Source organism: Dissoconium aciculare, assembly GCF_010015565.1.
Source record: "Dissoconium aciculare CBS 342.82 unplaced genomic scaffold K489scaffold_7, whole genome shotgun sequence".
Taxonomy (NCBI): Eukaryota; Fungi; Ascomycota; class Dothideomycetes; order Mycosphaerellales; family Dissoconiaceae; genus Dissoconium; species Dissoconium aciculare.
In genome coordinates, this window is record NW_022984957.1 from 265,473 (window position 1) to 285,962 (window position 20,490).

At 52.2% G+C, this 20,490-nt stretch overlaps 9 protein-coding genes across 9 annotated transcripts; 3 read left to right on the forward strand and 6 right to left on the reverse strand.

Annotated features, from left to right (window-relative positions):
- Positions 1–145: 145 nt before the first annotated feature.
- Positions 146–1,800, reverse strand: K489DRAFT_370880 (uncharacterized protein; the record flags this gene model as incomplete). Its single annotated transcript, XM_033603191.1, has 2 exons — positions 146–1,325; positions 1,385–1,800. The coding sequence occupies 2 exons, from the start codon at positions 1,798–1,800 to the stop codon at positions 146–148; spliced, it is 1,596 nt and encodes a 531-aa protein (XP_033459025.1).
- Positions 1,801–3,335: 1,535 nt separating this feature from the next.
- K489DRAFT_380738 (uncharacterized protein) lies at positions 3,336–4,750 on the reverse strand. Its single transcript, XM_033604945.1, has 2 exons — positions 3,871–4,750; positions 3,336–3,760 (listed from the first exon to the last, which is right to left on the reverse strand). Exons 1-2 carry the CDS (start codon positions 4,424–4,426, stop codon positions 3,420–3,422), a joined length of 897 nt encoding a protein of 298 aa, XP_033459026.1. The 5' UTR covers positions 4,427–4,750; the 3' UTR covers positions 3,336–3,419.
- An 803-nt stretch (positions 4,751–5,553) lies between these two features.
- Positions 5,554–10,352, reverse strand: K489DRAFT_410361 (glycoside hydrolase family 18 protein; the record flags this gene model as incomplete). The annotated part of the gene is made up of 5 exons (XM_033607701.1): positions 5,554–6,284; positions 6,355–6,743; positions 6,825–7,135; positions 7,239–7,276; positions 7,331–10,352. 5 exons carry the CDS (start codon positions 10,350–10,352, stop codon positions 5,554–5,556), a joined length of 4,491 nt encoding a protein of 1,496 aa, XP_033459027.1.
- A 1,421-nt stretch (positions 10,353–11,773) lies between these two features.
- K489DRAFT_431881 (uncharacterized protein) lies at positions 11,774–13,173 on the reverse strand. The gene has a single exon (XM_033608461.1). The coding sequence runs from the start codon at positions 12,780–12,782 to the stop codon at positions 11,961–11,963; it is 822 nt and encodes a 273-aa protein (XP_033459028.1). The 5' UTR covers positions 12,783–13,173; the 3' UTR covers positions 11,774–11,960.
- A 1,279-nt stretch (positions 13,174–14,452) lies between these two features.
- On the forward strand, positions 14,453–15,630 carry K489DRAFT_410363 (carbohydrate-binding module family 50 protein; the record flags this gene model as incomplete). Its single annotated transcript, XM_033607702.1, has 3 exons — positions 14,453–14,969; positions 15,030–15,275; positions 15,338–15,630. 3 exons carry the CDS (start codon positions 14,453–14,455, stop codon positions 15,628–15,630), a joined length of 1,056 nt encoding a protein of 351 aa, XP_033459029.1.
- Positions 15,631–15,719: 89 nt separating this feature from the next.
- On the reverse strand, positions 15,720–16,563 carry K489DRAFT_229998 (uncharacterized protein). Its single transcript, XM_033599807.1, has one exon. It carries the CDS (start codon positions 16,461–16,463, stop codon positions 15,975–15,977), a length of 489 nt encoding a protein of 162 aa, XP_033459030.1. The 5' UTR covers positions 16,464–16,563; the 3' UTR covers positions 15,720–15,974.
- K489DRAFT_380742 (uncharacterized protein) lies at positions 16,517–17,853 on the reverse strand. Its single transcript, XM_033604946.1, has one exon. It carries the CDS (start codon positions 17,554–17,556, stop codon positions 16,663–16,665), a length of 894 nt encoding a protein of 297 aa, XP_033459031.1. The 5' UTR covers positions 17,557–17,853; the 3' UTR covers positions 16,517–16,662.
- Positions 17,854–18,813: 960 nt separating this feature from the next.
- On the forward strand, positions 18,814–19,426 carry K489DRAFT_230055 (uncharacterized protein). Its single transcript, XM_033599808.1, has one exon. It carries the CDS (start codon positions 18,933–18,935, stop codon positions 19,260–19,262), a length of 330 nt encoding a protein of 109 aa, XP_033459032.1. The 5' UTR covers positions 18,814–18,932; the 3' UTR covers positions 19,263–19,426.
- Positions 19,427–19,503: 77 nt separating this feature from the next.
- On the forward strand, positions 19,504–20,397 carry K489DRAFT_370886 (putative hydrolase; the record flags this gene model as incomplete). The annotated part of the gene is made up of 1 exon (XM_033603192.1): positions 19,504–20,397. One exon carries the CDS (start codon positions 19,504–19,506, stop codon positions 20,395–20,397), a length of 894 nt encoding a protein of 297 aa, XP_033459033.1.
- Positions 20,398–20,490: the final 93 nt, after the last annotated feature.

The following is a 20,490-nucleotide window of genomic DNA, read 5'->3' on the forward strand; positions in this document are numbered from 1 at the left end:
CCTCGAAAGCGGTAGCTTTGACGAAAGTTGAACAGGAATGTGAGTTTAGGCACTGGATGACTGGTCATGTCTCATCTCGGATTTTGAAATTCGTAAAATGCGTAAAATGTAATAGAGGAAGGCAAATGTATTCATACAACCAACTTTAGAACACGATGATAGTTTGAGTTCTTGTGACGATATTGCTCACGGTGACGCTTGTAGTCCAAGTCGAGGTGCTGTTTACAAGCAGTGTCACGAACGCACTCGAGGCGTCGCCGGTTGATGTTGCGCTGATCACGGAAGTGGTAGTCGTAGGTGTCGCGACTAGTGAACATGCTGATGAGAGAATGTTTGAAGAGAATTGCGTCGGAAAAGCTGGGACGGGTACTGCTCCAGTGGGCGCTGTGCGCCGTGCGAGATCACTGACAAAGATCGTGACACGCATCACAGTGGTAGTGAGTAATGTACTGGCTTGAGTAGTGGAAGTAGGTTCGACGACAGTGCTTGTCGTGCTAATCGTGGCGATAGGATTAGTTGTGGCGACAACACTCGTTTGAAATATAGTCGCGGTAGAGTAGCCAAGGAAGTTGAAACATGCAGGCTGCAGCGTCTGAGCGACAATAGCCTGACTTGCCTGTGCGACGGCGCACTGCGCGTTGGGCTTGATGCCGGGGTCCGTGGCGTTCGACGAGGAGTATGAGGACTGGATAAGGTAGTGATCTGAACCTCGATACTGGCCCTTGTTTGTCGCATATGATGCCGGCCAGGATTCGGAGTAGATGGCGCAGTATTGACCTTGTGTGTTAGTGGTGCGGTTGACGTATAGAATGTATGTGTTGAAAAATTGGCAAGTCTGGACAGGGCTTCCATCGGTAGGAGGATGTGCCAGGTTGTATTGGCTCTGAGACGTGCAATAGTCGGCGCAGAGGTTAATATTGAAGGTCCCCTGACTGAAGATCTTAGCTCCGAGATAGGAATTACATCCAAGGACATCCGGCGGAGCATCAATTGCGCCGTTTCCAAGGTATGTTGGTTGTGTGTAGCCCGGTGGAGTAGAAACAGCTTGGTTAACGTAGCCATTAGAGCCCGCGATCACGACTTCGAAGCCGGCACGGAATTGGCCCTTGTTGGCAGCACTATCGGGAGCGATGGGTGCACCGTAATAAGCACATTTTACCCTCGTGACCGACGAAGGGTTGGAGCAGGCAGCACCTGGTTCGAGGCTCGGATCTCTCTCAAAATAGATGTTAATCGAGCTACACCCTACGACCTTGTTGCAGCGATTGGCACACTCGATCGTGTCGTACTTAGGCAGCGTGGAAAAGCCAAGGTATCCATACGCCCTTGATACAATTCATTAGGCTGAGATGTTCATGCGGAAGCTTTCGCAAGCTGTACTCACATCTTGGTAGCGCCATACAGGCCATCGAAGACCTTATTGTAGCCTGGCGGGACAGGGGCAGAGGTTGCGACAGCTCCAAAAGAAGCCTGAGCAGCTCGGAATGCAGACGCCGTGTCTGGTGAGTATGCGGGTGCCTGAGCACCGGGAGACTGAGAAGCGCAGGCAGCGCGTGCTTCAAGATCGCGTTTCGGCGCAGCTACAGTGGCCGCATTGTTGAAGGAGACGTCGACACTGCTCACGCCGGTGGCTTGAGCCAGCAGCGCGGCGGTGTTGACCGTAACAACTTGACTGATCGCGCCAAAGTCTTGGGAGAGGGTAGATTTGGGTGCAGCGAGCACCAAGTTGAAGTCAATACCTTGTGGAGCGGCATGGCCAACGGCAAGGGCACTCAAAGCCACACAGAGGATGGCGAGCATGATGGCGGCGACGTGGGGACGGATGAATGAAAGGTAGTGTCAATGGCGGCCGGCAACAGAATGGAGTGGCGTGCGAGCTTCGTGCATTTATGCGAATTTGCGCTGGCGACCCAGGCAACACGGATCGCGTGAAATTCGCCATGTATGATTCGATTCAGCACTGTAGCGGCGAGGAGGATTTGAAGGAGTAGGTCCTGGAATCACAATTCGCTGATCGCCATTCAACAATTTGTTTCGGCCACGGCGATGCAGCATCGCGGCCGGCTACTGCCACGTTCGGCACAATTCGCATGCATCGCTGTCGTCGCATGTCGGATCAAGTGAAGTGCGAGGGCGCAGATGCCAGCGTGTCAGAGCCAACCCTCCACAATATGATCGGATCTATTGAGCGCCACGATCTGTATTTGAGATAGATTTGGCCTGTCGAGCCGAAAGTGGTAGGCAGAATACAAATTAAGCATTCGGGCAGGGCGAAGATGGCGCTGAGTCGAGACAATTCGGAGCCAGCGGCATGGCCCGTGCTCGATCGGACCATGCGAAGAAAATCGCCTGCCCAAGTCTGCGCCAATCTTCTTCATCTCTAGCCTCGCTTCAGTTTTGGCGTGGAACCGTCAGAAATCGCTCTTTGCACCAAGCGTGTCCAACGTTTTTGATCACTGCATTGTGCAGCCTACGGGCATTTGGGTGTCTGCGCCTGATTTGGTGCAATCCAAGCAGGTGGGTCACCGGCGGAAAGTGTTCAGCATATGAAATGACAATGCTGGCTTGCTCTGCAAAACACTTTGTCTGAACGAGTAATCCAAAGCCTGTCTCCGCGCATTTCTAGACGTCTGAATATCCATGCTCGACTACAATTCGGCTAAGCATTATCTACAATCGAAGCTTGGTGTGATGCCCATCTTTCGGCGCAGTTGCAAGGGTTTGGCCCGGAACATCGCCAGTTCGATCGTCCTGCGTTTGAATGAAACCACAGCATTCAGCGCCGATAGGCTACGAATGTAGGTGCTCTCAAAACCATATACAAGGAACCAAGCACCTACCAAACAATGAGGACTTTCTCTCAGAATGACGCGAAGCCTGTAGATTTGAAGATCGCTCAGAAGAAGATCCAGTCATTATGTAGACTGGTGGCTGCTGATGGCCTGGTAGTGGTCAGAGGCGGGGCGCATGTGGTCGCAGTGGCTTGGACATGTACCACAAAACCTTGTCCACAGTATGGAGATTCAAACACAGTGTGGTCACCAGGATTTGCTGACAGCCCTGATTATAAGGCGTCCAAAAGCTTTCGCTGCACAACGAGGCTTTGCACTTTGTAATCGCAGATCTACATCTCGATGTGTGGGCTCGTCTGCCACAACGCGGCAATCTCCGGCGCGAAGCGTTGACTGTAACAGGATCTGGGGCGGCCTACATCTGACAAATCGGGTCACGAGTCTAAACGCATTGCATGGCCCATGGAACGGTGAAGCCTAAGGAACTCATGTTGGAGGCCCTCATAAACAGTTTGCTACTACGATCGGATAGTGTAGATGATTCCCATCGACAGTATATTTCGTCATTGTGATATAGATTTCTGTTGACTCTGTTCTTTGTGCTGCCACGGCAATAGGTATGCTAAGCTATTCGAGATCAAAAAATAGCGGATCCTCGCCAAGTGCTAATGTCCCATCTTTACTTTGAGCCCGCCTAAACATGTTGAAGGGAGTGCGTGCATTGTCGCAGTACTGCACACTTCCGACCGCCATGCATACTTTGCCCGTTTCGCCACAGCACGTATCACGGACACAAAAGTAGCCATCGCCGCAATCAGTGCTGACGTCGCATGCTTGGCCGCAGGAAACATTGTTGCTGCAGATGTTGATGTCTTCGACCGTTTTGTAGCAGACACAGGCGCCTCTGAAGCCTCGGCTGTCGTTACACAAGTTGACCTTTCCACAAGACGAAGGCTTGGTGCAGGTTTCTGTACACGTATCACGTCAGCTATGCAATGGGCGAGTCGTCTGGCTTGAAGAGCACACAAGCGCTCTGGTGGGATCATGTATTCGCCCAACCATATCGAGGATGACCTACTGGCGAATGGCGGCAAGACAGAGATTGTGACAGTGCTGGTAGCAGAAACTGTGGCCGTAGTTGTCTTCGTCGCTGTACTTGTGTAGCTGATGAAGATTGTCGTGACGGGTGTTGACTTTGGCGGTGGGGCAGCGATAGAGCAGGCCGAGGAGATGATTGAAGTGTCGCATTGGGTCAAGGCAGGAGGTATGTCTTCCGTGGAGCTGGTTGCAACGCCCCTTTTGTTCTGGTTCGGTCCGCCAGGAACAGTCGCGTCGGCGTTCTTCGTACCATTGAGTGTCCTGGTGGTGGTCTGAAGGGTGATCTGCGTTGTAGTGATGATGAACGTGGATGTACTCGTCGCAACGGCCATGGACTGATATGTCGTACGAGTTGCGCTGTTGTATCCAAGATAGGTAGTACAAAATGGCTGTAGGCTCGAGGCGACGATCGTGCTACTCGCGTCGCGGACACCACATGCGGAGCTAGTCGTGTCACCGGGCTTTGTAGTAAGCCCAGTCGTGGCGGCATGGCCAACAGCGAAGGCATACGCTGCCGTGCAGAGGATGGCGAGCATGGTCGTAAACAAAGCAGAAGTCCGGCTTCGGAAAGTCAAGCGGCAAGTACTTGAGGCAGCCTGTAATGTTCCTGACAATACGAGTGAGACTCGATGCTTTATATATCCAGCTAGTGTTTAGGGACGACCTCTGTGAACATGCTCGTGCAGATTTCTATGTTCGTATGCAATGCAAGGACGCCTCTACATGTAGTTGTGGCGTAGAGTTCAGCTCTCCAATCATTCTGCCTGCATATAATCGAAACCTTTGTGCACTATCCTCTGCGTACGCCTCTGCGGACGGAGGATGTAGTCAAAGATGATGATTGACAGCGAATATTCAAAGGTGCATGTGATTGGATACCCCGAGAGCTTTAGTCCGCATCGAGGCAGCTTCGCTGAAGGCAAAGCGACACTAAGAGGCAGTAAATTCAGTCAATGCATCGGGCAAAGCGAACGTGGCGTTCTGGTGCAGGTTTCAGCCTGCCACAATTATCAGCTCGCTTCAACCCTCACCTGCTCACGACATAGCGCCAATTACACGTCAACACTGTCGCAGTACATTCAGCTTGCCGAAAGTTGGACTTTTGATAAGAAATGCATCGTACGTCCTTCAGATCCAAATGCGAGCTGAGATCGGAGATGGCTGATGTATCTTGAACCATGGTACAGAAAAGCTTCACGAGCGTGCGCTCATCACGAATGCGCTTCAGAGAGGGCCGAGCGCGGCGTTGAGCACGTTGATGTGTGTCTCAGATCACATGAGTTTCCAAACCTGCCCAGGTGGTAGTAGGCAAATCTCGATAATTGTTCCAACCCAAACCATAAGACCCTTGCGCGGGAGGGCTACGAGACGTCGCCTCTCATCCGCAAATGGACCCTTCAATATTCAACAGAATAGTCTACATTTCCTTGCCGTCAAGCTCAGATTTGAATGCGATAATTTGAGGAAGTCTGCTGCCATGAAACTTGTGACAAAACATGACTTGATCTTATTTGTTGCGAGCATATGTGGATGAATCTGGTTGTCGAAAGAGATACGCAAATTTTCTGTGCTGTCCAAAAAGATACCTCAAACTCACGCGTCGTCAAATTGAAAATCTATGTCTAAACAAAAATCGTAATGCCGTGCTTCGTATGGTATTCTCCTAATACTTGTAGAGACCCCATTTCACGGGCTGCTTCGAGGCATTTCCGTTGCAAGTCATAGTACCTTTCGCACCAATCTTGCCAGTGCTGCCTCCAAATTTATCGATCGACCCCTGAATGGCGTCGACAATATCCTGAGCGCCGGTGAAGTAGTCGACAGAGCCCTTAACTCCAGCGGCCTCGACACCAAAAGCACAGTGGCCGAACTGCGCAATGCGCTTCTGAGAGCCGATTCCGGTGTCCCAGCGGCCGTCGGTACCCGCGATGTTGCGGATAATGCCCTTGCAGTCATCGACGGAGGCAGATGCGTCGCTGGTCTGGTCCTCGAAGGTGATGTCCCAGCATTCGGAGCGGGCCTTGGTGTACACACAAGGCCACATTGGATCGGTCTTGTTGGCTGTCTTCGGGTTGTCCCAAGCCTTGAAGGCATAGGCTGGAGAGCAGACTGGCAGGCGCATGTAACCAGGAGTGGTGATGTCCTGGTTTGTGAGATCTTCGAGAGTGCCGGAGTTGGTGGGGTCGGCGACACCTCCTCCGTTACTACTGCCATTCTGCTTGTAGGTTCGTACCGAACCCTTGACAATGTCCTGGGCCGTGACCTTCCCCCAATTTCCGCCGTCAAGGGCGTCGGTGCCAGGGGCCATTTTGAACTTGTTCTTGATGTCGTCGCCGTTCTCCAGATAAGTAGTGGCGTCACCGTCAGGATAAGCAAGGTAGTATAAAGAACCGTCTTGACATAAGTTAGCGGTTGGAGACAAGAAATAATTTATTTTGTCCTGAGGGCAAAAATCCCGACTTACCAACGCAGGTGGAAGTTGCTTTTATTGTCTTGTCATCGAGGTAATCACCCATCTTGTCGCCATCTCCACAAGGAGTTCCCGAATCAATGACAAAGACGCTCTTGCCCTGGGTGTTCCACACCGCAGGAATAGCAAATGCCCAGAATGCTCTGGCGACTGCATCTTCAAGTTCGGACTGCATCTCTTGCGAGACTTTGATGGATGAAGGAATACCCTCACTTCCAGCGATGAGTTTGCCGTTGTTGATCACTGAGAAGAGAGCATCGATGGAGGCGTCGTCTCCATTGAAGAGGTGGTTGAGACCGATGTCGTCGACGGCGGCCCAGCCGTGGAGGGACTCGCCCAGGGTCGCGGTGAAGCCGTTTTGCTTCTTCAGGGTCCATTCGGCTCTGCGATTCGTCAGCACGTCGTTGTTATTGGTGATGAGTAATGCATCGAGCCCAATGATCCGATGAGATTGGTATACTTACGGTGGTGAGGCCTTGATATTGGCACGAGCAGCGCTGGCACTGAAAGCGATCAAAGCGTTGGTTTCATCCTTGACGACACCAAGGGTGTTTGGGTTCTTTGCGAAGTAGGGAACCAGCTTGAATACCGAGTTGAACAGAGGCGCAGCTGCTGCCGAAGCACCAAGAGTGATGAGCGCAATGATCATCTCGATCTCAGCCTGAGTTGGGTCTGGTGGTGGTAGAGGCGCAAAAGTGTCCTGGAAGTGAGTCATTGAATTACTGATGATAGTTGAGGCGGCGCCGACAATAGCAGCTCGGTGTCTGCTGTACAACTGTAGAGTGCGTTAGTCTCGTATGCTGGAAGAAACGAAAAAAGCGAAAAAGCGAAAAAAGAAAAATTCCACACATGAGGCGGTAGTGCAGATAAAAACTTACGCTGTTGATAAAAGCTAGACTGTTCCACAGTTCATATGCTACAAGTTTCATCAGCATTGACAACTTTAAGATCGATGTAAGGACTGTCTTACCACCCGCTCCGATACCTTGGAACTCAACGCAGGTCTTGAATGAATCGCAAGTTCCGTCGATCAAGTTGCAGTTAGTCTGTTGAGGACCATGGAGTGAGAGCCAGATCGATTGAGAGAATGTAAAAGTCTTGGCGTCTCGGTCGGTCTTCTTCCAGATGCCGACAGCATAGTCCCAGGCATCCTTGACCTTGAGGGCATCCCATCGTTGCGAGGAAGTGTAGGAGCGAAGGTTCTTGATGACCTCGGCATCACAGGTGATTTTGTTCCAGTCTCCAGTGGGAGGCTCGACTTGGTTGGGGTCCCCACCGTTCGCAATGGCTTTCTTGTATGCGGGCCATGAGTCAGATCGAGCAGGAGCAGGGTTATAAATCTCCAGATCAGTTGCCCAATTGGCTGATCCTCCCATGTTCAAGGAGGAAAAGATCGCTCTGCGGGTCTCCTTGGTCTTGTCGTCCATATAGGCGACGTATTCAGTATCATCGTAGACAAGAATGTTGGAAGCAGAAGTGGAGTCGTAGAAGTTCTGTTGGACACGGCCGTCACGCTTCTTGTTGCTGATGATCTGGAAGATCTCTGCGTTTGAGATGTAACCACCGGTCTTGGTGCAGACTCCCGGCTTAGCGTTGGATTGTGTAGCTGAACCGGTGTAGGTGCACTGAGGACCGTAGCAGCCGGCTTGAGACATCTTGAAAGATCGGCCGTAGCTAGTGACACCAGGAACGATCTTGCCCGAGGGCACACCCGCCTTGGTGATCATACTCAAAGCGCCGAGGGTCTCGGTGATGTTGATCTGGGACTGCAAGCAGTAACCGGATGGACATCCGGATTGAGCCCACTGGTTGTTAGCATCCCATTGACCGTGCAAGTCGTACGTCATGTAGATAATGTAGTCGGTAACCTCAGCCATTTGCTTAATTGGAAAGCCTTTGAGGTACCAATACGAAGCGGGGGCGCAGATGGATATTTCCTTGTCCGGAAGAGCCGCACGCAGCAAACGAAGCATGGCATAGTAGCTGTAACCCTCATTCGGGTCCGCAGCAGGAATTCCTGGCATGTCCTGGGCACCGGGGTACTCCCAGTCAATGTTGACTCCATCCAGATTGTGCTGTTTGATGAACGCGGCCACGCTGTTGACAAAAGCTTGACGGTTGGCCGTTGTGACAGCATTTCTGAAGAACTGATAGTACTGCGGGAACGTGCTAAAGTCCCAGCCTCCAATAGAAAGGATCTTCTTCACTCGCGGAAGTTGTTTGAACCGTGCGAACTCATATTGACCATAAATGTCACCCACTGAAATCGTGTAGCTTGCATCGAAGGTACCGAACGAGTACATGACGTGTGTGTTTCCGGAGGTGTCGACCTGACCTGCACTCTGGTACAAACAGTCACGGCCCAGGTTGTATCCCTCGTAGAAGCCTACGGTCATCTGCGTGGCGGGCGCCGAGCCACGGATGATTTTGGTGCCGCAGTTGGAGATACAACCGTTCTCGCCCTTCTTTGCTGTGCCTGGCGCACCAGTCTCGGACTTGGAGATCGTGCAGTATGGAGCAGTGACACCGCACTGTCCCCAGATGTTGCAGCATGCGTTAAGCGGGCAGGGGTTCAAAGTGGACAAATCAGTACCGGAAGCTGGCTTGCTTGTGCCGGGCTTCTGCGGTCCACACTGAGCGTTCTTTACAGCAGCAGGCATTGGTGGGTCACCGCTGCTTACACACATAACGGTTCCGAGCCAAAGTGTAGCGCATCCGTTCCAGCCCCAAGTCTTCTTATTGAATTCCTCGAGCTTGTCGTTCGTTAACGAATATTTGTTAGCAATCACAGCGCAATTGTCGTTCTCGACAACGGTGTAGGCGGCGCAGCTTCCGTCCGAGTTCGGCTTCGGAGCAAAGTCCGGAAGGGTGCCGGCGGAGCAGCAAACGTGCTGACCAACTTGCAGCTTGGAGCAAAAGCCGTCACTTGGGTTGTACTTCGTAAAGTCGGCGCCGGAGATGCCGCACTTTTGAGCTAAAGATCCACAACTGTCTCCGGACACAACCGTTTGGGTGCTGCAGTCAGCACGCTTCAGGTGAGCGAATCGGGACGAAAGTGTCGCATTTTGAAGTGTGCTGGAGTTAGTGGCGCTCAAGGTGAGGTTTGTGTTCGAGGTGGAGTTGTTCACCACGGATGTGGAGTTTGATGAAAGAGTCGAGTTGGCTGCGTCATACAAAGGTGTGTTGAAGACAGCCGGACCAGTGATTTCGCTGACCGAGGGGATGTCTAAGCAGCTGGCGTTATTCCATGACGATAGAGCCTGTTGGACGGTACCGAAGGTTCCGTCATTAGTAGCAATGAATCCAAAGATGTGATCGGCAGTCTGGTTCGGGTGGCAGTATTGCATAGCGACCTTCGCCGTGCTGGCGAGGTCTCCGGCAAGGCTGGCCTCGAGGGTCTTAAGAGCGGAGCTTCCAATAATCTGATTCTGGAGACCTTCTCCGATATATAATCCGAAGTTGACCGTACCTAGGGAGCTGATGACAATCGCCGGGCCTTTAACAGGGGCAAGGCCGTTAGCGAGATACCCTTGGAGTTGAGCAACGACGGTCTTGGCGGCGGATCCGACAGGCGAGCCCTTTGCATCGGACCATGATCCAATCTGGTACTTGGCATCGTCGATGGAGGAGGCTGGCTTGGGGGCTGCACCGTTGCCGTTCTTGCCGACGCTGGCCCAGCCGGCATCGTCAGAGGCACAAGCATAGATGCGCTGGGCTTCCTCGGGGTCGTCGATGCGGTCTGACAGTGAGAAGCCATAGTAGATTGATTGAGGGCAGCTCGAGAAGCGGTTGAGGTTCGGGTACGCAGACCATTTACTCGGCACGGAACCATCGCAGCGCTCAGGACACCAGGTCCGGCTTCGAGAGTCGGGAAAGGTCGATGAGACGTTGGAGATGACTTCAGCGGTGGAGCTGTGAAGAAGAGTCGAGAAGGCAAGCAACGCCTTAACGATGGTGGGCCGAAGCCTGACTGCAGACATGTCGAAAGCCATGACTGCGTCTCGATGAATGTGGTTTGAGATGAGTGCTTCGAAGAACTTCGAGAACCACCATCCCTGCGGGAGTCCTTAATATATTCCCTGTCATGTTGGAGTACCTGGCGATCTTGCCCTGAACAGAAAACGTGCTAGCATTACAAGCTGAGGTTGGGATGTCCCCGCCAAACTTTATTGCACGAGCATGTCTGAGTATGCAGTCAGCTTACTGCCCGCGACTTTGGGACGGCCTCCGAGACTTCGCCTCTGCATTGTCGCGCCATGGGAGCGTTGCAGGTCTAGTGCGATCAACCACGCTAGCGCAACTGGCAAGGCCATCGCTCGTTTCGGACATGGTCGTGGGCGTCAGACGCGGAGGTGCACCACATGTGTGTATTGTGCGCCGTCATGCATTGCTCGCTTCTGCAAAGATCAATCCTTCGTGGCAAAAGTCCAACATGGCTGATCAACAGAGACTTTATTTGAGGGTTCCATATGATGCTGGTGATCCTTCTGAAGAGGCATTTTGGAAACCAACACTAGAGCAAGTAGATCGGTTGCACCTGGCTCGAAGCCAAACACTGATCGTCACGCCACGGGGCTTGTCGCGACAAAATACGCCGAAAAGTGCGAGATGGCCAAGCCACGAAAATCGGCTCTGTTTAGTCGGCGGTTGGTGAATTGCTTGTGCTTGCACGGGTGTTTGCGGACTACGCATCCTTCCAGGGTCACAAGGGCCCGCACGTTAATGTCGAAGGACATTCGGAGGGGTGTGGGTCGCGTAGTGATGCCAAGAACAAGGATCGCATCTAAGCTTACACGTGCGACAGCGTATTGGGTGGCAGATTTCCAATTGTGCACTGGGCACCATTATTCTATATGGAGAATGGCGATCTTGCGCTAGTGAATACAAGCGGCGGGAAGAAAATCGGCCCTCGGCCAAATTCGCCCGCAAACTTTTCGCTGGCTCGCCCCGAAGATATTGCGCACCTGTCTGCGCTGCGGCCCCCGAAGGACATGTACATTGAGATGTCTTGGCATTCATCCAGTGGGGGTTCACATCGCATAATTGAGTTGGACGACGACCGTTCCTCGCGTGAACTTAACGAAAGAGTTCTTTGATGGCAAATACATTTAATGATTTGCCATCGTCATTGGATTTAATTGAACGCACGTGGGACGACTGACCCTTGCATTTTGGAGAAATCACAACTAGTTATTTATAGGATACTTAAGCTATGCACACTGAGGCATATCTCGCAGAACATAACGTGATACTTATGGCTTCAACTGTTGCATTAGCTCTACGGAAATTTGCCGCTTACCACGAGGCGCTGCAGGCACATCGCCTGCCTTCAAGATGTAACCTGACACGGAAGGATTGTGGCGGAACCCACGACTGAGGCCAAGCCAGTGCATGAAACGCGAGCGGGCCTTGTGACCGTTGAGAATTTATGACTGCATTGATGTGACTACCAGAATGCAAGATGCTAGGTAGAAAGATATGTACAGACCCTGAATCAAATCTTCTAGAACACATGCGCCGTCAAAAGGACGGCCCCAAAAACTCGCACCCTGGACTAAATGCCAAGCATCCTTCAGGCTTGACTCCTTTCCGAATCCCTTCTAGGCTGCCACCAGTCCGAGTGCACCAACTACCAACCATAGAAGAAATGAGCGACTTTCCGGGCGATCAGCTGCTGAAGGTTTTGTCGTCGTTGTCGGCGATGCACACGCTGTAGAAGTAGCCTGGCAGGCCGAGTACGAGATGGCGGCCGAAGCACTCGATGAGGCCGCTGCACTAATAGTGACTGCGCATGGATTTCCAGTGACTGTTGGTTGGGCTGCAAGCGCAGCGCAGGAGGATGAAAGCAAAGCGTCGGAGCCTTCTGGGATCTTTTGAACAGCAGACACATTGTAGGCAAGCCATCGGCTGTCGCGACAAGCATCTAAGGCCAGAGCTGTATCGATGTTTGGTACCGGTGCTGATTTGCTTGTTCGGAAACCAACTCCTCTGCCTTGGGATGAGGAGGAAAATGTAGTCAATGCATTGTCGCTTGTGATCAAAGAACAGTTGCGAGTCGAAACTTGCCACCGGAATGCCCAGTCACCCTCGATTCCAGAGATGGCATTTGTGAAACCGGTAGCGATGAACAGGTTCTGATTTGATGCGGTGGCATTGGTTTCGAAGGTTACCTGGCCTGAGAAGCCAGAGCTGTTGAACGAATTACTCTCCCGATCGAGTGTCCATCGGATGACTTGTCTTTGGACTAGCACTCCCAACTGCGGTTGCTGCACCGCGAACACAATTGGCAAGCCACTCGTTGATGACCAGGTGCCGTTCTTAGGGAAGACGAGGTCGATTTCGAAGATGCCAGATTGAGCTGCAACGAGGTTGGCTATGGCACAGCACAGCCATAACAATGCACGGCTGAGGCGAGCCATCATTAGAAAAATCAGTATGAAAACCGACTATAGCAGTGCAAAAGTTGCAAGCACGCGACCCACGATCAGATGAACGTATGTGCGGTCGTAAGGCCGCAGTAGGGGTTATGTTGGTATGCAAGCCGCAACGAGATCAGCGCAAATGACCTCGGGCTCGTGTTTCGCAATGGAAGCAACGATGGAAATATCGAAGTTGAGAGCCCCTTGTTCAGTAGATGCGCCACGTGCTACAGTACATCAGAGAGACGGAAGGGTGTCGCCATGCGAAGCAACATAAGCCCTAGAGGGGTCTTGGCAAATTTCCCCACGCGAGAGAGCCTTTCCAGGAGGGTGTGAACCCTATAGAAGGCAAATCCTTCGAATGTGTGACAGAGGTTCCGCCGTGACTGCGGATGATTCATCAGCGCGCGGGTTGTATGATGTGTCAGCGGGCGTATACTACAGAGACTTGTGCCGAATGCGAGTTGTGAAGCGGGTTTTAAGTAGAAATCCAGGAATGGAAGAGCACGTGTATGCGTTTACTGACAATGATTGGCTTGGGGTGATTCTTGCATGGCGGCTTGAGCCCCAAGTTCAGATTGCTGCTTGCCCAAGTGGTTGATCGTAGCGCAGCCACCAACAAGCAACAGTAGCGCCTTTCTATTCAGGTACGCACTGCGGTGCACGTTCGCCATCACCAACAGAACGTGGCTGCCAGAGCCCAACACGGAGCATGGTATGCATAATTCCATTTTTCCCGTTTGCATTACCCAATATTTAGCAAGATGGACTAGCGGCCCTCGACAAGGACAGCTCCGCTTACACCGCCCCAGGTGAAACCCTTCGCGAGGGACCCACAGTCGTTCAGTATTGCCAAGCACTGCTCGCATTTTTCGACGAATCCCATTTCGCGCGATTTTTCAGCTCTCGGAAGCTAAGTCGCCGCCTCTTGATGTGAACATGAGGATGTTTGCGCAGAAAGTGCGAGCTCGCGACATCGCTACTTTAAACCCGCAGTCGGTTGAATGGCTTGAGGGAAGTCGATTTTTGGAAAAGTGGTAGACTGAGTATGCTCGTGTCCAATCTAGGCGACGTGAGCAGGAATTTCGAGCAGCAGAATTCACATGCGTTTGCAGACGACATTATGGTGCTTATCAGATTGCAAGGCTGTCAGCTTTATCCCGAAGTTGTCCTGCAGGTGGCACAAAATTGTGGCATCCATGGATTGCTGTAACGTTTTGGCTCGATAAACTCGTGGTAGGTGCAACGACCAACACCACCATCCCTGTTATTTTGGCCTCCGCCACTTTGGTGTCGATCAGTAGTGGGCGTTTGCCCTGCAGCACAATTCCTTGGCGCTGACTTTGTCTACTGCAACCTAGGGCTGAACACCTCTGCCACCTCCAAACGACAACGTGGGTGAACACCTCGGTCCGTACCATGCACACATGCAGCCACATCAACAGTCCGGCGAGAACACCAATTGAGACTATCATAGACGACACGGGATGCAGGTGGAGCTAACAAAATTCTGCTGCATCTGATCAGCACTACTGTCAGCATGGCGAACATCACCATCATGGAACCATTGTTATATAACCGCATCGCATTCACATTGATGCAAAGGCCATCTGAAGCACTTGTCACTTCTCTGGTACTGCAAATCCGATCTTCTGTTTGATCACCACATCACCATGGCATTCAAGTCCATCTTCCTGGCCGCTGTGCTCCTTGGCCAAACAGCCTTCGCCTCGGTCTCTTGCGACTTCCAAACTGCTCCTGACGATGGCGACACTTGCGATGTTTTCGCCAATAACTGGGGCTTGAGTGTTCAACAATTGATCGACCTCAACCCCACCATCACCTGCCCGAACCTCGATACCACCACAACTTGGTGTGTGGTCGGCAAAGTCACTCAGGACGCAACCACTTCGAGCACAAAGGCAACTCAGCCGACGACGTCCTCAACTCTCAAGACAACTACCAGCTCAGCTCCAGTGACTACTCAGCCTACGAGCACACGTCCAACAACCACCAGCACGCAGGTCACAACGACCACCGCTGCTGCAAACCAGCCTCAAAACAGCGGAACAGTCAGCAACTGCTCCAAGTATTACAAGGTAGTCAGTGGAGACGGTTGTGACTCGATCGATGCGAAGTTTTCTATAAGCTTTGACCAATTCCGTTCATGGAACCCAGCAGTCAATTCTGGTACGTACATCGATTTCATCCGATCGCAACCCGTTACGATCATTAACGCATTTGTCATAGGGTGCACCAACCTCTTCGTCGACTACTACTACTGCGTTGGAGTCCCCGGCGCCACAACCGCCGCGACCAAGACCACGGCTACCACAACCGCCCCTGCTGCTTCCAACCAACCCCAGAACTCTGGTACAGCGAGCAACTGCAACCGCTACTATAAAGTGCAAAGTGGTGATTCGTGCGACTCGATTGACTCAAAGTTTGGTATCAGCCTTAACCAATTGCGATCCTGGAACACTGCCATCAATTCAGGTGAGAATTCCATTCGAGACTTCGATTTTGATCCAGGATCATTGCTAAAACAGATGACACAGGCTGCACCAACCTCCTGGCCGACTACTACTACTGTGTCGGCGTTCCTGGCGCCACCACTACTCCTCCACCAACTACCACCACTGGTAACGGGATCACCACTCCGACGCCCCGGCAACCAAACATGACCAAGTCCTGCAAGACCTTCTACAAGGTGCAGTCGGGCGACTACTGCGACAAGATCGCTTCTCAGTACAGGATTTCGTCGTCTCAGATCATGTCCTGGAACCCTGACGTCGGCTCGAACTGCCAAAGCCTGTGGGTTGACTACTACATCTGTGTTGGACTCAAATAGACTACACAGCGAATATTGTAGTTGAGAGCAGACTCTGTCGTTCGTCGCGTGACAAGGAGCCAGCAATATATAGATATGAATTGATGATATTTTGACCAGCTTTCGAAGACCACGCGTTTTTCCCATTCGCGATAGCATAGATCGCGGCACCGTACAAGAACCAAGCATCTCAACAAATTACTATCGAGGGCATTTCTTGCTACAAGACACGAAGATCACAGGTGCGGGAGAACGGCCAATGATAGAATTTGTACAGAAGTACAAAAGACGCGGGGGCTTTTAGACCGGACTGGAAACATGAGAGTAAGGCAGCGGTTTGAGTGAGGTTTGAGGAGTAAATCGTATTATCCATAAAAATTTATAATGCTAGCCGGTAAGCTCACCGAGAGCCGGGCGAGGGCACGAGGCGGCTGGTGGAGGGGTGAGAGAAGCGGCCGCGGTGCTAAGACCCGGGGCCGCTGCAGGAGGAGACAGAGTAGCAGGCGCATGCGAGAAGACCGGGGGCGCGGCGGCAGGCAGAGCAGCGGCGGGAGGAGTGGCAGAGCGGAGGAGGAGGAGGAGGAGGCTGTAGCTACAATGGTGGCAGTGGCAACGGCGGAGCGTGGGCTGTCCCCGAGCTTACGCAGACGCCCATTGTGGCGCCGCATCTCGCCACGGACGAAACGATGGGGATGGAGGCATTGAAAGTCGTCATCCGAGTATAAAGACCGATCGCGGATGACAGAGCAGGAAATATGAGTGCGGATGACAAAGCAGCAGCAAATAGTGCCGATGACAAAGTAGCAATGATGAGCGCTCATGACGAAGCAAACGAATCGACCGGAAGCGACCATGAGTAGTGAGCAAAACACAGGAATGGTGGAACGGATTCACACACACCACAGGTGTGGCAAACATAGATTTTTGGGCTTCTAACCAAAGTACGAATGGACCGTGCGAGAAGAAACCATCGATACGAGACTGGACACCGAGAACTGATTCACATGATCATTTGACGTTGTTCTAGATTATAAAGTGACTGCGCAGCTTTTCTTAGAGCATGAAAGCACCAAGACCGAGCAAAGCAGCGAACATCCAAGATATTGAGACGTGCATATCATGAGTCGCCATAGAGGGTACCACAGGTTTTGCGGGTACCTTTTGGGGCTCTCTAGGTTTCGTGCAGTTTGCAGAAGTGAGCGGATAACGTAGAGCATCCTTACAGGCCTGGTAAGCGAATTCGGCCTTGACGGCTTCCTTCGCATCGGATCCGATTCGGCAGTTTCGGTTCTCCTCGGTGACTGGGTCGCCCAGCTCGGAACAGTGTTCTGGGCCGCTGCCTGGAAGGAGGTTGTACCTCGTGACATTGAGATTGAAGTAATCTCCGACGCGGCATGAGTCGTTCAAAAAGGCTGTCTCGAGGGACGCTGATTGGGGCGCTGTTCTCTTGGTGGTGATGTTGATCGAATACGAGGAAATGCCATGTTCTACTCCAATGACGGTGGTGTTCCTCTCGGTGTAAAATTCGGTGCAGTTACTGTAACGGATCGTCCATTGGAAATCCCACGAATCTTCGGTGTCTCCGATAGCTGTGATGCGATCCCATGCAAGGTAAGGGTTTGAGATGGTCGATATGTTGAGATCTCCGAGCTCAATGACGCCGTGTTCCCGCAGGCCTGGAATATTATAACCATCGGCTTGGGTCGCGTTCGAAGGCTGAACAAGTGTCCAAATGATGTAAGCGCCCAGGTCCTTGGCTCGTTGGGGGTTCTGGACGGCAAAAATTATGGGTGTGGTGTTTGTGGGAGAAAAGGTACCCTCTCGCGGAAAGATAAGGTCGACCTCGAAGACGCCTCGCGTTGCATGATCTGTCTTGGGGTCTGTTAGAGCCCAATATGCGCTTGCGAATGGGAGCAGGGAGAAGAGGCCAAGTTTGATGTTGACCATGGTTGAGCAAAAACTCTGGAAGCGAGAACGTAAGCGAATGTGAGATGTGCGATGCGCGTGAAGCTGTTGGTGAGCAAGTTGCAGTTGTGTGACAGGAAATAAGATAATGAGCGACTGAAGAAGCGTATGAAGTTCAGTAACAGAGATAGTTTACAACAGAGAAACGACCCCGTGGCGGTGCAGAATGATGTAGGATTAGAGGGTCAATACGGGGGCATAGCAGATCATAAGGGAGTCTACTTCGGGAAGGACCTGAAAGGCCGAGATGGCCGCTCGACGGGCGAAGGTGAGGATCGTTGCAACGTCAACACCAAAATAGAGCGACTAGTGGGCGCAATGAGAACCAGTGGATGGTGGATAACACGAGCTGGTCACTTTCCGCGCATTTTTGTAATGAAGGAAATTAGTTCGTGCATAGCCTCAACCTTATCTAGCATGGCGATGGGGAATTGCCTCTGGTCGTGAGCATCCACCTGGGCACGCAGCGATGCGACCACTGGCGACAAACTCACGTTTCGCGATGTCCAAGTAAAAAGAAAGCTCGTGGAGCAAGTGGTGAGCCTGATTCGGGCATCCAAAAGTGTGCGATGATACAGGGGCGGCCTGAGACGCTCATTTTAATTTCATGCGCCTCTGCGGCACAGCATGCGCGACATTTTATCTTGGAGCACAGGGGGCCATACACGTGGGTCACGCTTTTCGCACGCCCACAACACATGGAGCAGTCCTACAGTCACTGTTGCGCTCCGAGTCCGACATGGTCCGGATTTCAAGCGATGACTGTTGATCCCGTCAATTCTTTCCTGAAAATATTCTGGTGGCTTGCGATGGCTTTGGAACTATTCAACGCCCACCTGACGAAATAGGCGCCAGCGACGGCGGTCCGAGCGGGATCGGCACCAGCATTCGGCACCAGCATTGTGAGCATTGATGCCGAATTCGGTCGCGTCGAATCCACCCGTTCGTCCATAGCTGGCGATTGACACCACTCCGACACACTGAGAATTCCTGTATGGTTGCGACTTTTCGTGACACATGAAAAAGACGATAGAACGAAGCGAATCTCATATTTGTTGCATGAACAGATACCGTGGTGAAAAGAGTACAAATTTTGCAGCCTCGAGCGAATTGCCCTCATCCCGCTGGCTGACTACGCCCAGATGACTAATCTGCGGATGTGTGCTTTTGATGAGTAATCACTCTCAAAGTGAGCAGTAAGGATCACCCACGATTTTGCATATGAATGTGACGGACTGAGAGACCTTCGGTAGCATGGTCGATTCGAACCTGCACAGAGAAACCAAAACATACCAAGCACTCTGGGTCATTCCACGTGCCATGATGGGAACTTGAAAGTAGCATACAGTGCTGCGGTCATGGGCCAGGCGGCGCCGAAAGCGGCGCACATACAATCAACCGTGACTCATCACTCATGTTCGCCATCACCGGCGTCCATGGCGATCATGCCTCACCACCGCTTGAACCTCGATGTCACCACCCGCGGCCACCACACTCCGAGACTAAGACGTGCGAAAGCAGAACATCATTGTCGACGTCATCGGTCCGGGCGCATATGCAGCAGGGCATCAAAGTATTACGCTAGGAACCATTTCCGCACCAGGAACGCGCAAACCCGCCGCCGCTACCACTCTCAAGCCTTCAACTCTGTCAAGCCTTCAGTGGTTTCGTCGGAGAGACTGGTCTAGACTCGAGAATTTAATGTCTGATCGCACGAATGTGCTCACATCAGCCCTAATGCAATGTTTCTGCAGGTTCAAAGCGGTCACGGCATCGTCAAGAATGCCGCGCTGATCCGTATCGTCATGGTCAAGCTTCAGGAAAATCGACATATAATCGAGCTTGCCTCTCAACCTTAACCGGGCCCAAATTACAGCATCACTGAAAACTGAATCCCCACTCCCAACACACGACTTGGCACTCAATTCCATGGCTCTTGCACCTGCATACTTGACCTCACAGGTCAATACGACCCTGGGAAATTTCGGGGTTCAGTATGTCGAGGCCGGTGAACCATGCAATCCGACAGTGCTCTTACTTCACGGCTACCCGACCTCAGCCACTACTCAATTCCGAGACCTGATCCCTCTTCTCGCTGTCTCCTACCACATCTTGGCCCCCGACCTGCCTGGCTTCGGTTTCACTACCTCCCCCGATGGCTTCAAATATACTTTCGACAACCTTGCCGCCGTCATCATCGAGTGGGTGAAGACACTACAACTCAAGAACTTCTCCATCTACGTCTTCGACTACGGCGCTCCCGTCGGCTGGAGACTCTCACTTGCCCTTCCCGACCAGATCAGCGCCATCATCAGCCAAAACGGCAACGCCTACGAAGAAGGCTTCGGACAAGAGTTCTGGCAACCCGTCTTCAACCTCTGGAATTCCAGCAATGGCGTAGCCGAGCGAAAGATCGTGCAGGAAAACGTCCTCACCCTCGAAGGTACCAAGTACCAATACGAAGCCGGCGTACCGGAGGCGGATTTGAAGTTGATCAACCCCTTCACGTACACATTCGATTATCTCAAGAATTTGGCTGGCCCGGCGGAGCAGGAGCGACAGACCGATCTTTTCTACGACTACCGCACGAACGTTGCGATGTACCCGAAGGTACACGAATGGTTCCGTAAGACTCAGGTCCCTCTTCTGGCTGTGTGGGGTAAAGGAGATCCGGCATTCATCCCCCCTGGAGCAGAGGCCTTCAAGAAAGATTTACCTCATGCGATCGTGCGGTTCGTCGACTCGGGTCACTTTGCGCTCGAGACCAAGGTCCATGAAATCGCCGCAGCTGTGAAGGACTTCTTGGGGGCGCAGCGACTCTAAATGGAGACGAAATGATCCTGCCAGTGGCAGATGCGTGTGTTGATAGGTAGAATGACTAATCCGCCAAAAGTTCTGTCTGATGAGTAATCCCTC